This window comes from Strigops habroptila, chromosome 23 (genome assembly GCF_004027225.2).
Source record: "Strigops habroptila isolate Jane chromosome 23, bStrHab1.2.pri, whole genome shotgun sequence".
NCBI classification, from domain to species: domain Eukaryota; kingdom Metazoa; phylum Chordata; class Aves; order Psittaciformes; family Psittacidae; genus Strigops; species Strigops habroptila.
The window spans coordinates 389839-411993 of NC_044299.2; the positions used below are offsets into that span (position 1 = coordinate 389839).

General features: G+C 62.0%; 2 protein-coding genes across 5 annotated transcripts; both read left to right on the forward strand.

The window, feature by feature from the left end:
- Positions 1-677: 677 nt before the first annotated feature.
- On the forward strand, positions 678-19085 carry IKZF4 (IKAROS family zinc finger 4). 4 transcript variants are annotated; one of them, XM_030510528.2, is made up of 9 exons: positions 678-790; positions 4188-4242; positions 7079-7210; positions 9502-9606; positions 12165-12425; positions 12809-12976; positions 15375-15524; positions 16235-16366; positions 16556-19085. In XM_030510528.2, exons 2-9 carry the CDS (start codon positions 4203-4205, stop codon positions 17269-17271), a joined length of 1704 nt encoding a protein of 567 aa, XP_030366388.1. In that variant the 5' UTR covers positions 678-790; positions 4188-4202; the 3' UTR covers positions 17272-19085. The 4 variants fall into 4 exon arrangements, with proteins under 4 accessions (XP_030366388.1, XP_030366386.1, XP_030366387.1 ...); XM_030510526.1 differs by lacking the exon at positions 678-790 and having other exon boundaries at positions 4105-4242; positions 16556-17222; positions 18759-19085; XM_030510527.1 differs by lacking the exon at positions 678-790 and having other exon boundaries at positions 4105-4242; positions 16556-17222; positions 18762-19085.
- A 611-nt stretch (positions 19086-19696) lies between these two features.
- Positions 19697-21997, forward strand: RPS26 (ribosomal protein S26). The gene is made up of 4 exons (XM_030510556.1): positions 19697-19987; positions 20616-20793; positions 20890-21020; positions 21905-21997. Exons 1-4 carry the CDS (start codon positions 19985-19987, stop codon positions 21938-21940), a joined length of 348 nt encoding a protein of 115 aa, XP_030366416.1. The 5' UTR covers positions 19697-19984; the 3' UTR covers positions 21941-21997.
- The last annotated feature ends 158 nt before the right edge of the window (positions 21998-22155 follow it).

The window sequence follows — 22155 nt, forward strand, 5'->3', positions numbered from 1 at the left end:
GAACCCCCCCTGACCCTGTATAGTCCCCTAAGTCTATTGGACCCCCTGACCCTACATAACCCCCATGGCCTTATGAGGATCCCTTACCCTATGGGACCCCCTGACCCTATATAACCCCATAACCCTATGGGACCCCCTGACCCTATATAACCCTATAACCCTATGGGACCCCCTGAGCCTATGTAACCCCATAACCCTATGGGACCCCCTGACCCTATATAACCCCATAACCCTATGGACCCCCTGACCCTCTACAACCCTACAACCTCCCTACGGCCCCCCCCGTCCATCCCCGCAGCCTCCCTGCCCCGAGAGGTTCTTCCCCCGGTACCGGGCTCCTTGGGGCGTGCCCGTCCCCTCCGTATCGATTCTCGTCTATCGATTATCAACTATCGATTATCGGCTATCGATTATCGGCTATCTATTACTGCTCCAGCCCCGGGGGGGGGGCCCATCGATGCCCTCGACGCTCCCCACACACACACTCGGCGCTCCGCTGCCTCCCCCTCCTCTCTCTGCTCACCCGCTCGATGCTCCGGCGCTCGACTGATCCCCCCGCCCCATGTTAGCCCATGGCGGCCGCGTCGCCCCCCTCCCGCCGGCGGCTCGACAGCGTCGGCGCTCGGCTGCGCGGCCTGGCTGCGGCGGGGGCCGGAAGTGGCTCGGGGCGGGCGGGCGGGCGGCGGGGGGGGGCCCGGGCCCTCCTCAGGTGGAGCCGCCGCCGCCGCCGCGCCCGTGACCCCCCCCCCGCGGCCGGGGCGCACCGGGGGGGCCCTTCCCCCGCCCGCCGGTGAGAGCGGGGCCGCGGGGGGGGGGCGCTGCCGGGGGAGGGGTGCTGGGGGGGGGGGTGTGACCAGGCCGCTGTGGGGCGGGGGGGGGGGGGGTCGGGGGTGTCCATGTGTTGGGGGGGGGAGCCTTGAGGCCTCTTTGGGGGGGGCCCTAAATCTGCCCCCCTCCAGTTATTGGAGAGGGGGGTCCTCAAACTTGCCCCCCCCCCTCCTTGGGATGAATGGGCTCAACCATGGGGGGGTCCCGTTCTTTGGGGGGTGTCCTTAAACTTGCCCCCCCCCCTTGGGATGAATGGGCTCAACCATGGGGGGGACCTTAAATTTGCCACCCCCTCCGGGATGAATGGGCTCAACCATTGGGGGGGGGGGGTCCTTAAATTTGTCCCCCCCCCTCCTTGGGTGAATGGGCTCAACCATGGGGAGGGGGTCCCCTTCTTTTCGGGGGGGTGTCCTTAAACTTGGCCCCCCCCCCCCATTGGGATGAATGGGCTCAGCCATGGGGGGGTCCCGTTCTTTGGGGGGGGGGGGTGTCCTTAAACTTGCCCCCCCCTTGGGATGAATGGGCTCAACCATGGGGGGGTCCTTAAATTTGCCCCCCCCCTTGGGATGAATGAGCTCAACCATGGGGGGGGCCCCCGGGACACAAGCAGGACATGGGGGGGGGGTGGGATCGGGATCCCATTGGAATTCGGCTGCTGCTCCATGGCTGGGTATGGGATTGGGGTCCGTGTGCCCCCCCCGCCATGGGATGTCGGGTTGGGGTGGAAGGGGGGGGTCAGGATGGCTCCTTGGGAATAGAGGGGAGCTGCTTCCAGGCGCTTCCCGCTCTGGAATGCCGGAGGAGCATTCCCAGTGCTGGATCCACCTCTGGCTGCTCCCATGGGGGGTTTCAGTGTGTGTCATGTCCCCCCCCCCCCGTTATTGACTCCCTGGGATCGCATTCCCGAATCCTGGAGCCGCTATCCGCGTGCTTTGGGCTGAAGCTGGGAACTTGTTCCTGCTCCATGTGGAATCTCATTCCCATGGGATGAGGGGGGAAGGCTGAGGGGGGTGTCAGTGCGTTGGGAAGTCGCGGCGTGGGGTTATCCATGAGGTTATTCCTGCTGTATCCATGTCCTGGAGCGGGCACTTTGGATGGGTCGGAGCCCGTGTCCTGCCGGATGGGAAAACGGGATTCATCGTGGCTTTTGCTTCCATGGACTTGAGGAAACTCGGGAGCGGGCACTGCTCCTGGTGGGAATAGCGGGATCGGGGGTTATCCGAGGGCAGAGCAGCCGGAGGATCCATTCCAGACCTCGGGAGCGTTGAGAATCCAGCGTGTCTCTCCCAGGATCCCTGCCCGTCCATCCCGGGATGTGCAGGAGAAGGAACTTCTCTTCCCTCCGTGGGGCACAACGGCTCAAAGCCCCGCTGGAAGATATCCCTGGATTGATTTGGGATCCAAATTCCCGCTTTAAGAGGAGGACTGGTGTGGTTCCCAGCCGCGGCCGTCCAGCGCCGGGTGCATCCATGTATCCATTGCGGAGCCAGCGCTATTCCAGGCGGGAGCAGTGAATGTTGCTGGGGAATGCTGTTCCCGCGTCGGTGCCTGATCCGCACCCTCAGGGGGGTTCCCTCTCTCGGCCCCTCTGCTCTTTATAGAAAGGTTGGGAATTGCATTGGGAATTGCAGCTGGATTTGCCCAGTTCCCGGGTTAAGGCACCCGGAATGGGGCTGTTACGTGGGACACGGGCTCCACTGGATAACTGAAGGGCCGGGAATTTCTCTGGGAATGTTCTCACTGCTTTGCTCCGAAGGGTCTGCCCTTGGCTACAGCGTCACATCCCATCATAATCCCTTTGGAAGTGACCCTTCAGCTTCGAACCACAAAGCAGCAGCACTTGGATATTCCCTGTGGGAATGTGTCTCCGTTGGATCCTGCAGAGCCGCTTCCTCAGCCCCGAGCCAGGGTGGTGGGAGCAGGGGCTTCTCCACAGGCTTTTCCCTGCGCTGCATCCTGCAGCATTCCCGAGGTTTGGAGCAGCCGCTTCATTCCTCAGAGGTGGAAAAACCATCCTCATGTTGGAAAATCGTCGGCAGCTCCTGGAATTGGGATAAAGCCACTTTCCAGCCCTGACTAATTCTTACCCTGAAGGAGGCTCCGAGACGTTCATCCCGAGCACTTTGCTTCCAGCAGGATCCAGACCTCGGTGCAGAGGGACCTGAGCCCGGGATCAGGGAGAATTCCCACCTCTGGGATGTTCCTGAGCACAGGAGGGACCCCCCGGCCGCAGCCTTTCACTAGGCAAAGGACGTTCCCAAGTCGCATCCCGCCAGGATACTGGGATGGAGGTTTCTTAATCTGGGCTAATTCTGAGGCCTCTGATTTCTTTTCCTTAGGGAAAAGGCCTTATTTCAGGCACTCCCTCTGCTCTACTTCCAGCACAGCATTCCCAAGGGGATGATGGCTCCGGAAAGCTGGGAACAGAGGCCAGAGACGAGGATGTGCTCCTGGAGCGTGGAGGTTTGTCCCTGCTCCGGGTCCTCGCTGGACCTGGGTGTTCCAGGGCGCTGCTCCATAGGGATCAGTGAGGGGCCGCTTTGAGTTCAGCCTCAGTTGCTTCATCCCATGAAGTGAAGAGCGGGAAGGGGATCTCTGGAATGCTCCCTTTCCATCCGATGGCAGGGAAAGGACGGGAATGGCGCCGGTGTTCCAGGATGGGCTTCCTGATGCTCTGCAGCTCCTGGACCCTGCTTGGGTTCCCTCCGTGCCTGGGATATGAGGCACCTTCTAGTTGTCTGTATCCCAGTGTCTCCATCCCACCGCATCCCGGTGTCTCCATCCCACCACATCCCGGTGTCTCCATCCCACTGCATCCCAGTGTCTCCATCCCACCGCATCCCGGTGTCTCCATCCCACCACATCCCGGTGTCTTCATCCCACCGCATCCTGGTGTCTCCATCCCACCGCATCCCAGTGTCTCCATCCCACCACATCCCAGTGTCTCCATCCCACTGCATCCCGGTGTCTCCATCCCACTGCATCCCAGTGTCTCCATCCCACTGCATCCTGGTGTCTCCATCCCACCGCATCCCGGTGTCTCCATCCCACCACATCCCAGTGTCTCCATCTCTGGCTCCGGGTCTGGTGGTGCTGGAGCCCTGCGGATCCCATTGCTTTTCCCTTTCCAAGGGGACAAATCCTTACTGGCTTTAGGTGTTCTCCTGCACTTCCAACCCCTCAAGTGCTGCTTGAGCCACGTTCCTGCGTGGAAAACGGGGCTGGATTGGGATTGAAGCCAAACCAAAGCCTTATCCCTGTGGGAGCTGGGCCCATTCCCCTTTCCCTGTGCTGTGATTCCATGTCTCCAGGAGAGGAGGAGGTGTCCCCCTCTGACCATGCTCTGCTTTCTCTTCCAGCCAAATCCCTTCAAGATGGATATAGAAGACTGTAACGGGCGATCCTACATATCCGGTAGGTGTGATGGTGGCTCCTTTGGGATCCTGATGGATTTGGGGTGCTCAGGCTCATCCGTTGGGATTCAGTTGTCCTGAAGTGGCTTTGCTGCTGCCGTCGAGATGGTCACAACATCCCTTGAGCATCCAAGAAGGGTTAATGTCCGTGGTGGGCTCAGAGAGCCATGGAATGGGGTGGGATGGAGGGAGCGTAAAGCTCCTCCAATTCCACAGGCAGGGACACCTTCCGCCGGAGCATCCAAACCCATTCCATGTCCCAGCACCCTCACAGGGAAGAACTTCCTCCTCACATCCCATCTCCATCTCCCCTCTGGCAGCTTAAAGCCATTCCCCTTATCCTGTCCCTCCATCCCGTATCCAAAGCCCCTCTCCAGCTTTCCTGTCCCCCCTGGAAGCTGCTCCAAGGTCCCTCTTGTGGTGTTGCTCCGGTGTTCCCAGAGTTAGTTGGGAATTCACCCCCGGCCCTTGGAGAGAGCAGGAGGTGGAGGCGTGGATGGATGGAGCTTCCCTGGATGCCGCCGTGCCGGGCGCTGCTGTGCCGGGATCACAGCCCCGGGGACCGGAGGGAATCCTGGGACACGGGGAGGGATGGAGCTTATCTGGTGTCCTGTGGGAAGCCGGCGCGGGCGGGAAGCGAAGGTGGTTTGGTGGGATTTGGTCTTATCTTTGGGATGTGAAACACCTTTGCTTGGGAAAGGGAGGGATTAGGGTGGATCCTGCTGCGGATCGAGGAGCGGCCAAGGCGGGAGGGACACTGCTGGTGGCCCCACACGAGGGGACATCCCTGTGTGAGCTCCGTGAGCTGGGAATGAGCGGCTCAGCGGGGAGGAAGCTCCCTATGGAAGTGCGCTGGAGAGGAAGGAAGACCCCAGTTGATCCAATGGGAAATCCAGGGACATCCTGCCCATCCTGGCAAAGTTCTTGTGTGCTCCTCCTTCCTGCAAGGATTCCCTCTGATCCCAGAGGATCCCGATTGCGCTGTGCCTGATCCTGCTCCACGCGGCTGCTCCCGGCTTCCCGGGGCACAAGAGCCTGAATCCCTCTTGGGATCCAGTTTTCCCGGCTGGAAGTCCTGCGGGTTGGAGGTTTAAGCAGCTCCTGGAGCTTGGAGGGAAGGGGAATGGTTAAAGGATGGGAGAAGGGAAGAGCAGTGTTGCGGGAGCGCCGCAGGGTTATCCCTTTGGAACGTGGGGAGTGGAGCCTGGTGCTGCCTGGGATGAGGGCAGGAAAACAGGGATCAGCTCATCAATAGGGTAAGGATTGACGCCTGGCAATGGGGCACTGGGGATGGGAAGAGCTCCGGGAGCTTCTTCCCCCTCCTCACCCTCAGCTCCTCGGATAACCGGGCTGCAGCCGCCTTTCCAGCGGCTTTCCATGTGGGATTTGTGGAACACGTGAAACTGACCCAATATTTCCTGAACTCTCGAGTCCGAAGAGGGGAAACTGCTGCGAGAGCATCGAGGCCAGGGCTGGGATGTGCTTCAGCTCCCACCTTCCGGGGCTCCGAGCCGGGCTATCCCGCTCCCTGATCCCGATCCCGGCGAGGGGGTCCTGCCTCAGGTCTGTGGGGAGCAGAGAAGCTCTTCCCTGTTTCGGGAAGGGCTGGGTGTGAAGGATCAGCTCAGCCACCTCTTGGTGCTGTCAGTCAGCAGGAGAGTGGGGATCCTTTGGGATGGGAGGGATCCTTTGGGATGAGGAGGCTCCTTTGGGATAGGAGGATGAAGCAGGCTCACAGAGGAGCTGAAAACAGGGCAGCGTAAAGGGATCAAGGAGAAAAGAACTTGGTTTTCCTCCTTAAACCGAGGCTCCTTTGGGGTGTTTCGACCTTTCTCCGGCACATGGGAATGGGCAGGAGCTGGGAATGGGATGTGGAACGTGTGCTTCCTGCCCTCAGCATCACCGGGGGGGGGGTTAGTGAGCCCTGAGCTCATCTGTGGGGCTGAACCCGCGCCCGGGCTTGGTTCTGCTGTGGGGTGGGAGCTGCCATCGAGGTCAGTCCTCACGTGTGTGGTATTCCCTGTGGATACACCGGGGGGGGGTTCAGGGTGAGCCGCTTTTACTCTGTGCCCGGAGCTCCGCTGTCCCCATCCCAGCGCCAAAGGGCTGGATCCCAATGAGCCATCCCTATGGGGTGACACTGGGATGCTGCTGCTCTCCCGGCACACATCACATCCCCTTCTTCCCGCCGGCATTCCAGCTTGTTGAGCTTCTCCCTCCACACATCAAATCCTCCCTTTCCCCCAACATTCCAGGTTGTTGAGCTTCTCCCTCCACTCATCAAATCCTCCCTTTCCCCCCAACATTCCAGGTTGTTGATCTTCTCCTTCCACTCATCAAATCCTCCCTTTCCCCCAACATTCCGGGTTGTTGAGCGTCTCCTTCCACTCATCAAATCCTCCCTTTCCCCCAACATTCCTGGTTGTTGAGCTTCTCCCTCCACACATCAAATCCTCCCTTTCCCCCCAACATTCCAGGTTGTTGATCTTCTCCTTCCACTCACCAAATCCTCCCTTTCCCCCAACATTCCGGGTTGTTGAGCGTCTCCTTCCACTCATCAAATCCTCCCTTTCCCCCCAACATTCCCGGTTGTTGATCTTCTCCTTCCACACATCAAATCCTCCCTTTCCCCCAACATTCCCGGTTGTTGAGCTTCTCCCTCCACACATCAAATCCTCCCTTTCCCCCGACATTCCCGGTTGTTGAGCGGGGGGGGGCAGAGCACCCCTGCTGCCCCCCCCCGCGCTCAGCACCGTTCCCGGGAGCGCGGCGGCGGCATTCCCGCTCTGCCCGTGCTGCCCGCCTGGAAAATGACGCTGGTTTTCCCTGGCTTCCAGGAATCTGCTCTTCCTGGAAGGTGAGCGGCTGCGTGCGCCCCGCCAGCGACGCCGACATGCACCCGCAGCCCGCGCTCCAGCGCTGTTTCCAAGGAGTTGGCTGTGAGAGCGCTCCGGGCTATCTCCAGCAAGGTACGACAGCGGGAGCTCAGCCGGGATGCGGCGCGGGGAGGAGCCGGGAACGCCGGGGAGGAGCCGGGAATGACCCGCGGCTGGGGCCGGGCGGGGGGAGCGGTGCTCCAGGGGGGCTGCAGCCCCAGGGTGAGCTGTAGGTGCCTGTGCCCGAGGGTGAGCTATAGGTGCCTGTGCCGCAGGGTGAGCTATAGGTGCCTGTGCCCCAGGGGGAGCTATAGGTGCCTGCGCCGCAGGGTGAGCTATAGGTGCCTGTGCCGCAGGGTGAGCTATAGGTGCCTGTGCCCCTGGGTGAGCTATAGGTGCCTGTGCCGCAGGGTGAGCTATAGGTGCCTGTGCCCCTGGGTGAGCTATAGGTGCCTGCGCTGCAGGGTGAGCTATAGGTGCCTGTGCCCCTGGGTGAGCTGTAGGTGCCTGTGCCCGAGGGTGAGCTATAGGTGCCTGTGCCGCAGGGTGAGCTATAGGTGCCTGTGCCCCTGGGTGAGCTATAGGTGCCTGTGCCCCAGGGGGAGCTATAGGTGCCTGTGCCGCAGGGTGAGCTATAGGTGCCTGCGCCGCAGGGTGAGCTATAGGTGCCTGTGCCGCAGGGTGAGCTATAGGTGCCTGTGCCCCTGGGTGAGCTATAGGTGCCTGCGCTGCAGGGTGAGCTATAGGTGCCTGTGCCCCTGGGTGAGCTGTAGGTGCCTGTGCCCGAGGGTGAGCTATAGGTGCCTGTGCCGCAGGGTGAGCTATAGGTGCCTGCGCCGCAGGGTGAGCTATAGGTGCCTGTGCCGCAGGGTGAGCTATAGGTGCCTGTGCCCCTGGGTGAGCTATAGGTGCCTGTGCCGCAGGGTGAGCTATAGGTGCCTGTGCCCCTGGGTGAGCTATAGGTGCCTGCGCTGCAGGGTGAGCTATAGGTGCCTGTGCCCCTGGGTGAGCTGTAGGTGCCTGTGCCCGAGGGTGAGCTATAGGTGCCTGTGCCGCAGGGTGAGCTATAGGTGCCTGTGCCCCAGGGTGAGCTGTAGGTGCCTGTGCCCGAGGGTGAGCTATAGGTGCCTGTGCCCCAGGGGGAGCTATAGGTGCCTGTGCCGCAGGGTGAGCTATAGGTGCCTGTGCCCCTGGGTGAGCTATAGGTGCCTGTGCCGCAGGGTGAGCTATAGGTGCCTGTGCCCCTGGGTGAGCTATAGGTGCCTGTGCCGCAGGGTGAGCTATAGGTGCCTGTGCCCCAGGGTGAGCTGTAGGTGCCTGTGCCCGAGGGTGAGCTATAGGTGCCTGTGCCCCTGGGTGAGCTATAGGTGCCTGTGCCGCAGGGTGAGCTATAGGTGCCTGTGCCCCTGGGTGAGCTATAGGTGCCTGTGCCCCAGGGTGAGCTATAGGTGCCTGCGCCGCAGGGTGAGCTATAGGTGCCTGTGCCCCTGGGTGAGCTATAGGTGCCTGCGCTGCAGGGTGAGCTATAGGTGCCTGTGCCGCAGGGTGAGCTATAGGTGCCTGCACTCCTAGGTGAGCTATAGGTGCCTGTGCTGCAGGGTGAGCTATAGGTGCCTGTGCCCCTGGGTGAGCTATAGGTGCCTGCGCTGCCCTGTGCTGGCAGGGAGGAGAGGGGATGCTCATGGAGGTGAACACGAGCTGGGCTCAGGCCACAACTTGCCACGTGCCAGGGCCCTTGGAGCGGGGCAGTCTCACCCCAAGCAGCAGCTCTTTGGGGTTTGGGGCTCAAGATGTGCCCCCCCGGCCCATAGAGCAACCTGAGGGCTTAGTCCCTCCGTGGGGCTCGTGTTCAGCCCCACAACCTGCGATCAGCTCCAGCACCCGCGCAGCCAGAGCAGGGGAACGGTCCCCATCGGTCCCAACGTGACTCCAAGAGGAGAGGAAGCCTCTTCCCGATGGAGCTATGGGGCGCTGGGGTCCCGTTCGAGCAGTGATTCAGAAGATGCTGCTCTGGGGCACTGGGGGGGCACTGGGGGGGGGCACTGGGGTGCATTTGGCTTCCCAGAGCCAGGAGGATCTGCTTGGGAATTGCCACTTTGCTGTAGGCAAAGAGACTTGGGCAGAGCACGGGGTCAGGGCATGGAGGGCCCTTTGTGGGGGGGTGATAGTTGTGTATAGGGGGTGGGCTGGTTGCCCCTTTGGCTGGCCCTATAGCCCCATAGTGTGCCCCATGGGCCCCTCTCCCCTTCAGCCCCCTCCCCACGCTGCTGCATCTGAGAGCACCAACGCTCCTGCCTGGTGTCGGTGGCAAACATGGGTGCCGGCAGCCCCTTCCCAAAGCAGCGCCCGGGGCCTCGCTCACGGCTCTTTCCCTCTTCCCAAAGGCAGTGGGGATTCCTCTCTGGAGAAGGAGTTCAGCTCAGCCATCGTGGGGCCCGCGGTGAGCACCCCCAACAGCCAGCACTCGTCGCCCAGCCGCTCGCTCAGTGGTGAGTTCAGCCTGACCCAACACGCGCCTTCCTGCCCCCAGACCACACAGGCGTTGGCTTCCCGCTGGGATAGACCCCTTGTGGAGCAGCTCCAACCTCCGTGGTGATGCCAAGGACTTTTGGGGGTCGTTCCCTGTGGGCCTGAGCCTCGAGGTGTCCCTGTGGCTTCAGCACAGGGCTGAGGTGCTGGCCCTGCTGAGGAGGAGGGTGTCCATGGCTGTACCCACCGCTGATAGTGTTGAGGCACCCTCAGAGCCATCAGAGGTCGGCACATCCCGCTCTTGGAGCTCCCAAGCCTCCACCGCACCACCACCAGCCCTGCCGTGACTTCCCTCCTTCCTGCTTCCGGAGCACGATGCTTTTCCATAGCAGAGGAATTCCCCTGGCATTTATCCACGTGGGCTTCCACGGGACACCTCTGGTTAGGAGCCGGCTGCTCTGCCTGACCTGGGGCAAACCAAGCCCCGGCCGTTGCCTTTCGGAAGTGATCACATCAGGAATTAGCCCCCCCCCGTCGCTGTTCTCTCCCCTTTTACTCCTTGCTCTTTGCTTTCCCTTCGCCTCCTGAAAGCTCTCGGGAGCTTCGGGCCGGCGCTGAGCTCTCGCCGTTCCCGCTGGGAGAGCCAGCGCAGCCTCGCTGCTCGCTCGGAGCCGACGCACGTGGAGCAGGAGGACAATACCCACCCCATCCCCTGCAGCGGCAGGAGCCGGGTGATGCTCTTGCCTCTGATGTGACTTGACTTCCCCGCTGGTTCCTGCAGCCGGCGCCGTGCCCCGGGGCGGGGAGAGCATTGTATAACCTGGGTGTAAGCAGCACACACACACACACACCGAGAGCTGGCCTCCCCTCCGTGCCCAAAACACATCCCCGAGGGAATGGGAGAAGAGAACCACCCCCCCCTCCACCCCAGCAAACATCACCCCATCGAGCGAGGAGCTTCCTCCATGCGCCTGGATGCTCCCATGGGAGCGCGCTGGCACCGGCCCCATCCTGCTCCCCCCGGAGGAACGCTTCAGCCTCCAGCAGTGGCTTTGGCCAAGGGCTCAGCAAACAGCTTCCAAGTGCCTCCGAGTGCCAGGGCCGGGTGTCTGCAGGGTTCCCGTTGCTGGGAGCCTCATAGGGAAGGCATTTGCCTGCCCCAGGATCCAGGAAGGGCAGGACGGGAGCCAGGGAATTCCTGGGCTCTTCACCCGGCAATAAAGCTCCCGCAGGCTCGGATGAATCACTTCCATGCTGCTGCTCCTCGCTAATCCCCCGGTGCTCCGGGGAAGAGCCGGAGCCCTCCTGCCCGCCCCGTTGGAGGCAGTGAGGAAGAGGAGCTTCCATCTCCGCTGTTCCCACGTCCCCCGTGCCCGGTAAGCGAGCCGAAGCCTCCCGGGAAGCACCGTTCCCACCTCAGCTGATGGGAACAGCTTGTTCAGTTCCCCCCAAGCTCCTAAAGGCCGGAGGCTTTGGAAGCCGGGGTGTTGCCGAGGTTTCCCGGTGTATCCCAGGCTGCGGATGAGTGTTTGAGCTCTCCCAAAGGGCCGGATGAGACCCAGGGGTTGAGTCCCACCAGGGCTGGAAGCTGCTCCTTTGGGATGTGAAGTCCAGTTCCTCCAGTGCCCACAGTTCTGTGAAGGGATCGGGAAGAGCCTCCTGCTTCCAATGGGAGAAACAAGGATCTGATCTTTAAAGATCCTCTGGTGAGGCCCTTGGGCTCCATGTGTGTGCCCTGGATTCAACTCGGCTCCAGCATCATCTTCCTCCGGCCTGCCAGGGCCAGCAGGAGCCGCCGTCCCCATCCCGGGAGCATCCCAGAGGGATTCCCTCTCACTCCCAGCGATGGCTTCAAGGAGGAAACTTCCCGCTTGGATCATTTGAAGGCTGGGGGGGGTCCCAGCACCACTTCTCCCTCCATCAGAGGGTGCTGGCAGCTGGGATTGGGGTGGCCAAGCCCATGGGTGGGCTTCTCCTCCCGCCTCTGCCTTCTCATTGCTCTTGGCTGGACCTTCCCTTGGGCCCTGCATCCACTTCCCGCATTTCACAGGAGCTTTCCTGGCGCCCAAAGGGTCTCATCCCGTCCCTGTGGTTCCTGCAGCCCCGGTGGTGCTGAGGGAAGGGGCAGAGCTGGGGGTCCAGCACCAGCCTTTGGCCTTCTTTTTGCTGCCCTTCAATGGCTGATGGATCCCATTGCAGCAGAGCAATGGAGATGGGCTCACACAGAGCCCCCGGGAGGCTCTTGGAGCCTTTCCTGGTCCAGAGGGTGAAAACCCAGTGTCTTTGCTTCCAAAGCACTTGGGCCTTGGGCTGCAGGGAGCTGAATGTCATCTCTCCCCGGAGCAGTTCTCTTGGGGCCCCTGGGCTGGGGTGATCCCTGCCCTGGAGCAGTTCATCCCGCACAATTCACACCTCCCGGCGTTCCCTTTAGGAGTTCAGCTTAGAACCAGCCAGCTTGGAGCAGACCTCGAGGATGCTCCAGGCCACCGAGGGCCTCGTCTCCGGGGGCTTTGGCCACTTTTCCCAAGCTCTGCTCCCGGTTCCTCTCTCACATCCCATCCCTTGTGCTTCCTGACAGCAAACTCCATCAAGGTGGAGATGTACAGCGACGAGGAGGGCAGCCGCCTGCTCGCCCAGGACGACCGGATGCTGGAGAAGGACGACAGCGTCATCGTGGAGGATTCCCTCTCGGAGCCCTTGGGCTACTGCGACGGGCCGGGCCAGGAGCCGCATTCCCCCGGCGGCATCCGCCTGCCCAACGGCAAGCTGAAGTGTGACATCTGCGGCATGGTCTGCATCGGCCCCAACGTGCTCATGGTGCACAAGCGCAGCCACACGGGTGAGTGGGGGCGCCGGGGGGGCCGCTGGCACCTTGGGGGTAACGGGGGGCACGATGCTCGCTGGCAGCACCACGGGAGGTGAGGCTGGTGTGGACGAGGTGGTGGGAATGAGGGAAGGTCCAGGGAAGCGCGTGTGGAGGGTGTTTCCTCATCACCATCCAGCCTCCAGCACCAGCGCTGAGCCTCCCCAGCTTGGGGGCACAGCACAGACCCATAGAATGGGTTGGAAAGGACCTTCAGCTCATCCCATTCCAACCCCCTGCCTCCCACCACACCACGCTGCCCTTCACCTCTTTGTGGCCGGAGCTGGGGATGCTTCTGCTCCCTGCGGATGGGAAGAGCTTTCCAGCCGGGATTTGACCCCCCTGCTCCTGTTTTACAGGGGAAAGACCATTCCACTGCAACCAGTGCGGAGCCTCCTTCACCCAGAAGGGAAACCTCCTGCGTCACATCAAGCTGCACTCTGGAGAGAAGCCCTTCAAGTGCCCCTTCTGCAACTACGCCTGTCGCAGGCGGGATGCGCTCACCGGCCACCTCCGGACGCACTCCGGTGGGTACCGGGATGGGGAGGGACACAGGATGAGGCCCCAAACCCAGGCGACAGCAGCCAGACGTGGTGCTGCTTCAGCTCCCAGCGTGCTGGGCTGAACGTCTGCTTCGTGGGCTGCCTTTAGGGCTCCGTATTCCGGCTGTTCCGGGGTGGGGGGGGGGGTGGATGGATGTTGTGGCTCTTCCTTCTAAAGATCAATGTTTAATAGGTTTTATGGGGAGCAGAGAGGTCCCACCCTTGGGTGCGCCCTGCCCCAGCCGGAGGGGTTCTGCTCTTCTCGCTTTCACCTTGTCCTTGCTCAAATGGGCCGTTTAGAGCTGGTGGTTTCTCACCCTCTGGTTCTGCGGTGGAAGAGCTGACGGGGCCCCGGGGAGGGGTGAAGTGAAGTGAAGTGGAGTTGAAGTGAAGTGGAGTTGAAGTGAAGTGAAGTGAAGTGAACACCAGCCAAACCCTGCTTGGCAATCGCGTCCCTTCATTCACGGCCCGCTGGTGGTGCTGCCAGGGCTTTCCCATCATCCAGATGGTTGTGAACATGGAAATGATGCCACAAAGCAGGAATCCCAGCCCCTGAAGAGCCTGTTCACGTCACGCAGGAGCACAGGAACCCGCTCCCCCCTCGCAGCCCGCTCTGGAAGCCTCCTTCTCCCTTAAATCCCGGTTAGAGGATGTGATGCTCTGGGTTTAAGCCTGAATCTTGTGTCACTTTGCTCTTTCCTTTGGGAACTCATCTCCCTTCCACACACATCTGAGACTTCCCGGGAGATGCTGGGGAGGAATGGGGGTGCCAAGCCTGCAATGGGGCCGCTGCTCCTCACAAGAGGAGGTTTGGGGGTTTGCCACCACCCTCACCCTCGCTGAGCACCCAGGGCCGGCATCTCCCCACTGCCAGGCATGGAAAGGGTCTCCTGGAGTCCTTCAGGGAGAGACGCAGAACTGGGACGAGCCCTTCCACCATCTCAAACCAAAATGAGGTTCTCGGGGAGCTAATTACTACGGAAAACCTGGTTTTAATGGGGATTTCAGAGGGAAAAGGCTGGTTCAGGCCTGGCTCAGCCTCCCTCTGCCTTAACTAGAGGCACGTGCATCCCCGTGGGGCCACGAGCTTTCATCTCGCGGGATGTGCTGTCCAGAAGATCAAACCCACATCAGACACTGGGCTGGATCAGAAGCTGCAGCTCCTCTGGGACCCAGCCATGAGGAGCCCAACCTGGAGCTGCTCCTCTTCTGCTGTACGTGGTGATAAGAGGCTTCTCCCGGGGACACCACCCCCCTGGCTCCTGGGTTGGGTATTATGGGGGTGAAGACCCTCGATGGAGCTGGCTGGAAGCTCCTGGGAGGTGATGGATGGGACGAGTCCATCAGGACATCGTGGTGAGCAATGGTGTGTTCCAAGAGCAGGGAACGAAAGGAAAAGCCACCGATCCCAAGGCGAAGCCTGCTTCAGGATGGAGCCTCCCTCCTTGTCCTGCAGCCACCATAAAGCCCATCCCTGCGCCATAACTGCCCCTCGGCGAGCACAGGCTGAGCCTCCACGGCAGGATTGAGCCCTGAAACACAGGCTGGATCCCAAGGGAATAACTTCAGGGTGTCCATGTGGCTTGGAAAACCAACCCGGATCCTAACACTGCCGTTGGGGGCAGCTTTGGGAAGCACAGACACACGCAGGGGTTGGGTTGCTGCTTGGTTTAGGAGGAACAGAACTGAGGTATTTGGGGATCGATGGGATGGAATTTGGGAATCGAGGCTCCCCTTCCAAGTTGTTGGATTTGGGAGCGAATTCCCAACTGGGAAGCCTGTTTGGAGGCGGGTGGTCTCTTCACTGGAGTAAACCCATCTTCAGCTGCTTGTGCCAGTGCTGCCGCACGGGGAGACCTGCGCTTGTCATCAGCTTCTCCACACTGATTCCTAACCTGGATCCTGGGATCAGCATCCGGAGCTGGGAATGGGCCGGGGCAGGACCCCCGCAGCAGGAGCAGGGGGTTGGAAAGCCCGATTCACACCACAACCTGCAGAGAACCCCAAAACCACCCCAAAATGTGACAGGAAAAGAGCGAACAGCGCCAGGGCAGGTCCTGGGCCCGCGGAGCCTGGATCCCGTTTTATCCATGCCCTTTCCAAAGGGTGCTGTGTGTGCCCCCCAGGCACCTTAAGCACCACCTTTGCCATCGGTGCGACGCGGGCAGGCAGCTTCTCTTACCCCTGTCACTGGTGTTTTGGGGGCAGAGCCAGCGCAGAGGTGACTGGGTTGAGGTATTGGGCCGTATCCTGATGTGTTTTGGTGGCTCCTCAGCCCCAGCAGCACCCGCAGCCCTTCTCCTGCTGGTTCCTCTCTCCCATTGCCTGTATCGAGCCCTTCCCTGGTGCTTCCAACCCGGCTCTGCCTTTCTCTCTCTCGCAGTCTCCTCCCCTACCGTGGGCAAGCCCTACAAGTGCAACTACTGCGGCCGGAGCTACAAGCAGCAGAGCACGCTGGAGGAGCACAAGGAGCGCTGCCACAACTACCTGCAGAGCCTCAACACGGAGCCGCAAGCCTTGGCCAGCCAGCCAGGTCAGTGGGACACGGGGGGGGGTACGTTGGGGTCAGCATTCCCATTGGAAAACGGGGAGGTGGGGCCGGCGGAGAGCCCTGGTGCTCGCCGTGCTCTGGTGATCGGTTAATGGCACAAAGCTCTGCAAGGGCAAAGTGCCACCTCGCTGGTTCCTCCCCTTGCCAGTGGCTCAATTCCAAAGCTTCCTGAATGGAAACACCCCCCCCCACCTTGAATGGAAAGCCTGGAATGGAAACCCCCCCTCCTTGAGCCCTGTTTTGGGGGTGAATAACAGCACCACGGTGGGCATCGGGCACCACGAGGCTCGGAAACACTTTGTGGTGCTGCTCAGAGCCAGCAACCAGCCCCCTTGTCTTGGCTGTGCCGGAGCCTTCCCGGCTCCTCACGCCTTTCGGAGCCGGCCCGGCAGCCGCATCCCGGCGGGAAGGGGCTGAGAGCCGGCAGGAATAGCGGGAATGGGGCACTTGCATGCGTTGAAGCCGGCTCCTCTTCCCCAAAGCGGCAGGAGCGGGCGCAGCTCGAGGAAGAAGGGAGGAGCGGCCGCCCCGCGACCGAGGCACCCACGGGGTAAGCTCTGGGCCTGGAGCAGAGGAGCCTTTCCCTACGTCCATCCCGGCTGGCAGGGGGCAGGAGCAGCGGCTGCGGAGTCTCGTGCCCGTCCCGTGGGTGCCGCCTTGACACCCATGGGCTTTTCCCTTCTCTTTGCCAGGAGATGAGATGAGGGAGCTGGAGATGGTGCCGGACTCGCTGCTGCACCCCTCGTCCGAGCGACCCACCTTCATCGACCGCCTGGCCAACAGCCTCACCAAGAGGAAACGCTCCACGCCGCAGAAGTTCGTGGGTAAGGGGATTCCCATTGGATTCCCATCGGGATCAGGAGGGTGAAAGGGAGCCCCTGGAGCTGCCTGGCCAGGACCCCCCCCCACGCTCCCCGTGCCAGGTGTCCCATCGCGCTGTGCTGGTGCTGGGGACGGAGGGGACACGGGGGTGTACCCCAAAGCCCGCTGTGACCCCGCTCTGCTTCCCATAGGGGAGAAGCAGATGAGATTCACCCTCTCGGACCTCCCCTTCGACGTCAACTCCAGCTTCGAGAAGGACGTGGAGATGGTCTCAGCCCACCACCCCCTGGACCCTTCCTACGGCACCTCCTTGTCCTTGATGGGGGGGGAACACCTCCGGAGCCTCCGCCTCCCCCCTACAAACTGCATCTCGGAGGTGACCCCCGTCATCAGCTCCGTCTACACCCAGATCCAGGCTCTGCCGGGCCGGCTGGAGCTGCCGGGGGGCCGGGAGGCCGCCGAGGGCCCCGAGGACGTGGCGGACGCGGTGCCGGTGCTTTACCGGAGCCGGGACCACGGCGTGTCCCCCCCCAACGGCTGCCCCGACTCCAGCGACACCGAGAGCAACCACGAGGAGCGGAGCTCGCAGGGGCCGGCGGGGAGCACCCGCCAGAGCCCAGCTTACGCCAAAGAGGACCCCAAGGTGCCGGAGGGGCCCCCGGCCGCCCGCTCCACCCCGAGCTCTGCCAAAGAAGCGCTGAGGGTGCTCAATGAGGACGGGGAGCAGCTGCGGGCCTTCAAGTGCGAGCACTGCCGCATCCTCTTCCTGGACCACGTCATGTTCACCATCCACATGGGCTGCCACGGCTTCAGAGACCCTTTTGAGTGCAACATCTGTGGCTACCACAGCCAGGACCGGTACGAGTTCTCCTCCCACATAGTGAGGGGCGAGCACAAAGTCGGTTAAACCACCCCCCCCCCCCCCGTTAATGTCCCCCATCCCTTGGCTCCCGCTCAGCCCCCTCCACCCCTCGGGCATGGAACTGTTGGTTGTTGGTTTTTTTACTCCTTTGCACTGATTTTGGCTACAAAAAGAAACACAAAAACGAGGGAAAAAGAAAAAAAATCACTGCCCCAACCCCGCCCCCCACCAACCCCCGGGGGGGGGCTGGGAACCATTTGCCTTTTTATATTTAAATAGTGATGGACTTTTGCCCCCCCCCCCCCCCCCAAATCCTCCCTCCCATCGTTATTTATTAAGCTTTTGAGTTGCTCTTTTCTTCCTTCCCTTTCCCGGTCTCTCTTGTTGAGGCTCCTCCTTATCCCAATCCCAATCCCGGCTCCAAGCCCTTTCCTTGGTGCGAGCCCGTCGAACCTCAGATTCGGTGCTAACCCCCCCTCTATGGGACCCCCCCACCTCCCTCAGCCGTGGCCCCCCCCCCTAAACCCGGATTGGGGGGGTCGCTGCACCCTGAGCTTTAATGAGTCTATCCCGGGGGACCCGCTGCCTCCCCCCCCCACCTTTCCCGGTGCTGCCGGATTTACCCGGTGATTCCCAATGGGATTTGAAGCCCCCCCCCCCGGATACTCAGCCCCGCACATGGGGGGGGCGTGCGATTCCATGTTGCTCCCCTTAAACGAAGGCAGGAAGATGGGATCTCCTCCTCCTCCTCCTCCCCTCGCCATTCCCAAGGGATTGGGGGGGGGGCTCTCCTGGTGCTCCAGAGTCATTCCTCTTGGGGGTGGCCACAACCCCAACCCGGAGCTTTGGATCCTCAATCCTTTGGGATAGCTCCGGGAGCCTTTTGGGGGGGCCAGAACACACTGGAGGCGGGGGGGGGGGGGCCGGACCCTGCTTTGGGGTCCCTTATCCAAAGGGGAAAGCAGCCGCTAACCAAAAATGAAGCGGGGGCCTCCCACCGATCCCGGTGCCCTCCCGCATCCCCCCCCCTTTATATCCATATCCCACCCCCCAAGGGGGGGTCCCTGATCCCCCCCCCCAAGGCCCAGGACGCATAAAAGCCCCCCCGGGGGCTCCTGAGGGTGAAACCAAAGGCTGTTCCTTTTGTACCAACGCAACCACCTCAACGCGGCGGCAACAGCTCCCGTTGCCCCTCTTCCCCCCCCTCCTTTTGCTATTAATTAATATTATTACTATTATTATTAGATATATATATTTAATCCCCCCCCCCTTTCTACGTGGTGGGGGCGGGGGGGGATCACTGGGGCTCAGCCCCCCCCTTCCCACCCCCCCAACCCACCCCAAAAAGGGGCTTTTCCAACCCAAAAGGGGAGCGCTGCGGTTTGAGCGCTCTCGGGTTGGTTTATTTTTTTGGGGGGGGGGGGTGTTTGTTCTTTTCCTTTCTTTTCCCTATGGAATTCCATTTCCTATCCCAACCATAGGAATTTTATACACCTCCAGGCGCTTTACTCTGTAAATCTCTATTTTTTAAGCAGATGGATGAAGAACAAACCATGATGATGATGATGATGATGATGATGTGCAATACCCCGTGTCCCCCCCATCCCCGTCCCCCCCCCTTAATCCCGTTGCTCCCTGCCCTGGTTTTCAGTTGTCTCTCGTTAATGGCTTTGCTGTTGGCTTTGCTTGGGAGGTTAAAGTCGCTTTTGGACCCCCCCCCCCCCCCCCGGACCCCCCCTCCAGGAGCTTTTGTATCTGTAAGATATTGTAAGTACCTATTTGTGTAACGAGATCTACTGTAAGTTTTGTACTGTAATGGCTGAAGGTCTGTTATAAATAAACCCGAGTAATTTAACGGCTCCCCCCGGACCCCCCCACCCCCCCAAAATGATGGGGAGGACACACAATGGGGACCCCCCCCAAAGGTAATGGGGAGGACGCACAGTGGGGGCCCCCCCAAATGGGATGGGGAGGACACACAGTGGGGCCCCCACCCCAAATGGGATGGGGAGGACACACAATGGGCCCCCCCCCGATGTGATGAGGAGGACACACTATGGGGCCCCCCCAAAGGTGATGGAGGGATGCTGGGAACTGCCCCCCCTAGGGGTCATTGTGGGACACGCACCCCAAGGGTGGTAAGGGAGGGACAGGGGGGACTGGGAGACACATTGGGGACCCCCGCAATGGACGCAGACACACTGGGGACCCCCCCGGGGGCACGCACACACACATTGGGGACCCCCCAATGGACACATACGCACACTGGGGGTCCCCTTTAAGGGATGGGGTGGGGATTTGGGCCCCTATAATAAGAGGGGAACACACTCGGGGTCCCCCCATAGCTCGGGGGGGGGCAGGGTGATGGTGGGGTCCCCCAGGGGTGGGGGGGGCACTGGCGTCCCTAGGAGCCCTCAGGACTACAACTCCCAGCATCCTCCGCGGCGCGCACGTCGGGGGGGGTGACGACACGCGCAGCACGCAGCGTGTCGCTCACACCGCACGTAGCTCTGATCCCTCCGCCGCGGCGATGAGAAAGAGTCCCCGAACCCCCCTCTCCGCCGCCGCCGCCCCGGGCCCCCCTCGGCCCCGCGCCCCCCACGGACCCTCCGGCGGGGCCGCTGCGGCGGGACCGGGACGGTCCTGGCGGGGCTGGAGCGGCCCCGGGGCGGCGGCGGAGGCGCTTCCGGGCGGAGGGAGCCGTATATAAGGGCGGCAGCGCGGCGGCCGGACCCTCTTTCTCGGCCTCGGGAGCGAGATGGTGAGAGCGGGGGGGGCACGTGTGGGGCCTGTGGGGCCGATGTGGGGCAGGAGGTGCTGGGGGGACCGCTATAGGGCCTGTGTGGGGCTGAGGGTGCTGGGGGAGGGCGCTATAGGTCCTGTGTGGGGCGGGGAGGGCGCTATAGGGCCTGTGTGGGGCAGGAGGTGCTGGGGGAGGGCGCTAAAGGGCCTGTGTGGGGCAGGGGGAGGACTCGGGGAGGGGCTTGGGGGGGTTCCGAGGGGCGGGGAGGGGACTTGGGGGGCGCAGGGCGGCCATAGGGCTCCCATAGGGCTGGCATAGGGCTCATATGGGGCAGGGGATGCTGGGGGGGGCAGCCATAGGGCCTATGTGGGGCTGCGGGAGGACACGGGGGTTGAGACTTGGGGGGTGTAGGGTGGCCATAGGGCTCCTATGGGGCAGGGGATGCTGCGGGAGGACTCAGGGAGGGGACTTGGGGGGCACAGGGCTGCTATAGGGCTGCTATGGGGCAGGGGAGGACTCGGGGAGGGGGGATCCAGAGGGGTGAGGACGGGACTTGGAGGGCACGGGGCTGCCATAGGGCTCCTATGGGGCAGGGGATGTGTGTGTGTGCGGGGCGGGGGTTTGCTTCATGCCCTTCGCTGCGCAGACGAAGAAGAGGAGGAACAACGGGCGGGCCAAGAAGGGCCGGGGGCACGTGCAGCCCATCCGCTGCACCAACTGCGCCCGCTGCGTGCCCAAGGACAAGGCCATCAAGAAGTTCGTCATCCGCAACATCGTGGAGGCCGCGGCCGTCAGGGACATCTCGGAGGCCAGTGTCTTCGACTGTGAGTGCAGGGGGGCTCCCAGGGGTGTATGGGGGGGGGAGCTGGGGGTCGCTGACCCCCTGCTCCCCCCCCCCCCCCCCGTTTCCCTCTCCCCAGCCTATGTGCTGCCCAAGCTCTACGTGAAGCTGCATTACTGCGTGAGCTGCGCCATCCACAGCAAAGTGGTGCGGAACCGCTCGCGGGAGGCGCGCAAGGACCGGACCCCCCCGCCCCGCTTCCGACCCGCTGTATGTATATGGGGGGGGGGGAATGGGGGTTTATCCCTCCCCAAGGCATGGCTGATGCTGTGTGTATATGGGGGGGAAAGGAGGTTCTTCACCCCCCAATTCCTCCCCCCCAAGGCTTGGCTGACACTGTATGTATACGGGGGAGAATGGGGGTTCATCCCCCCCCCCAAAAGCCTGACTGATACTATATGTACGTGGGGAGGAAATGGGGGTTTATCCCCCCCCCCAGAAGCCTGACTGACACTGTATGTGGGGGGGAAATGGGGGTTTATCCCTCCCCAAGGCCTGGCTGATGCTGTGGGTATATGGGGGGGAAATGGGGGTTTTTCCTCCCCCCTAAGGCCTGGCAGATGCTATATGTATATGGGGGGGAAAGGGGGTTTATCCCCCCCAGTTCGTCCCCCCTAAGGCTTGGCTGACACTGTATGTATAGAGGGGGAAATGGGGGTTCATCCACCCCCAAAAGCCTCACTGACACTGTATGGATGTAGGGGCGAAATGGGGGTTTATCCCTCCCCAAAGCCTGGCTGATGCTGTGGGTATATGGGAGGGAAATGGGGGTTTATCCCCCTTTCCCCCCCCAGTTCCTCCCCCCTAAGGCCTGGCTGATGCTGTGTGTATATGGGGGAGAAAGGGGGTTCATCGCCCCCCAATTCCTCTCCCCCCAAGGCTTGGCTGACACTGTATGTATAGGGGGGGAAATGAGGGTTCCTCCTCCCCTAAAAGCCTGACTGACACTGTATGGATGTAGGGAGGAAATGGGGGTTCATCATCCCCCCCAAGGCTTTGCTGATGCTGTATCTATATGGAGGGAAAACAGGGCTTCATCCCCCCCAGTCTCTCCCCCCAAGGCCTGGCTGACGCTGTCTCCCCCCTCCCTCCAGGGTGCTGCCCCCCGGCCCCCCCCGAAGCCCATGTGAGGAGACGCCGATGGAACGTGACCGTGATTGCGGGATCAATAAAGGACCCTACACTGAGCCCGTGTCCTGTCTTTGCGGGTGGGGGGGGGAATGCGCCGCTATGGGGCGGGGGGGTGGGATTAGGGCTTCCTGGGGGGCTTCTGGCCCCCTATTTGCAGGGGCTGGGGTATGGGCTGAGGGGGGCTGCCGCACCCCCCATGGGTGGACATGGGAGT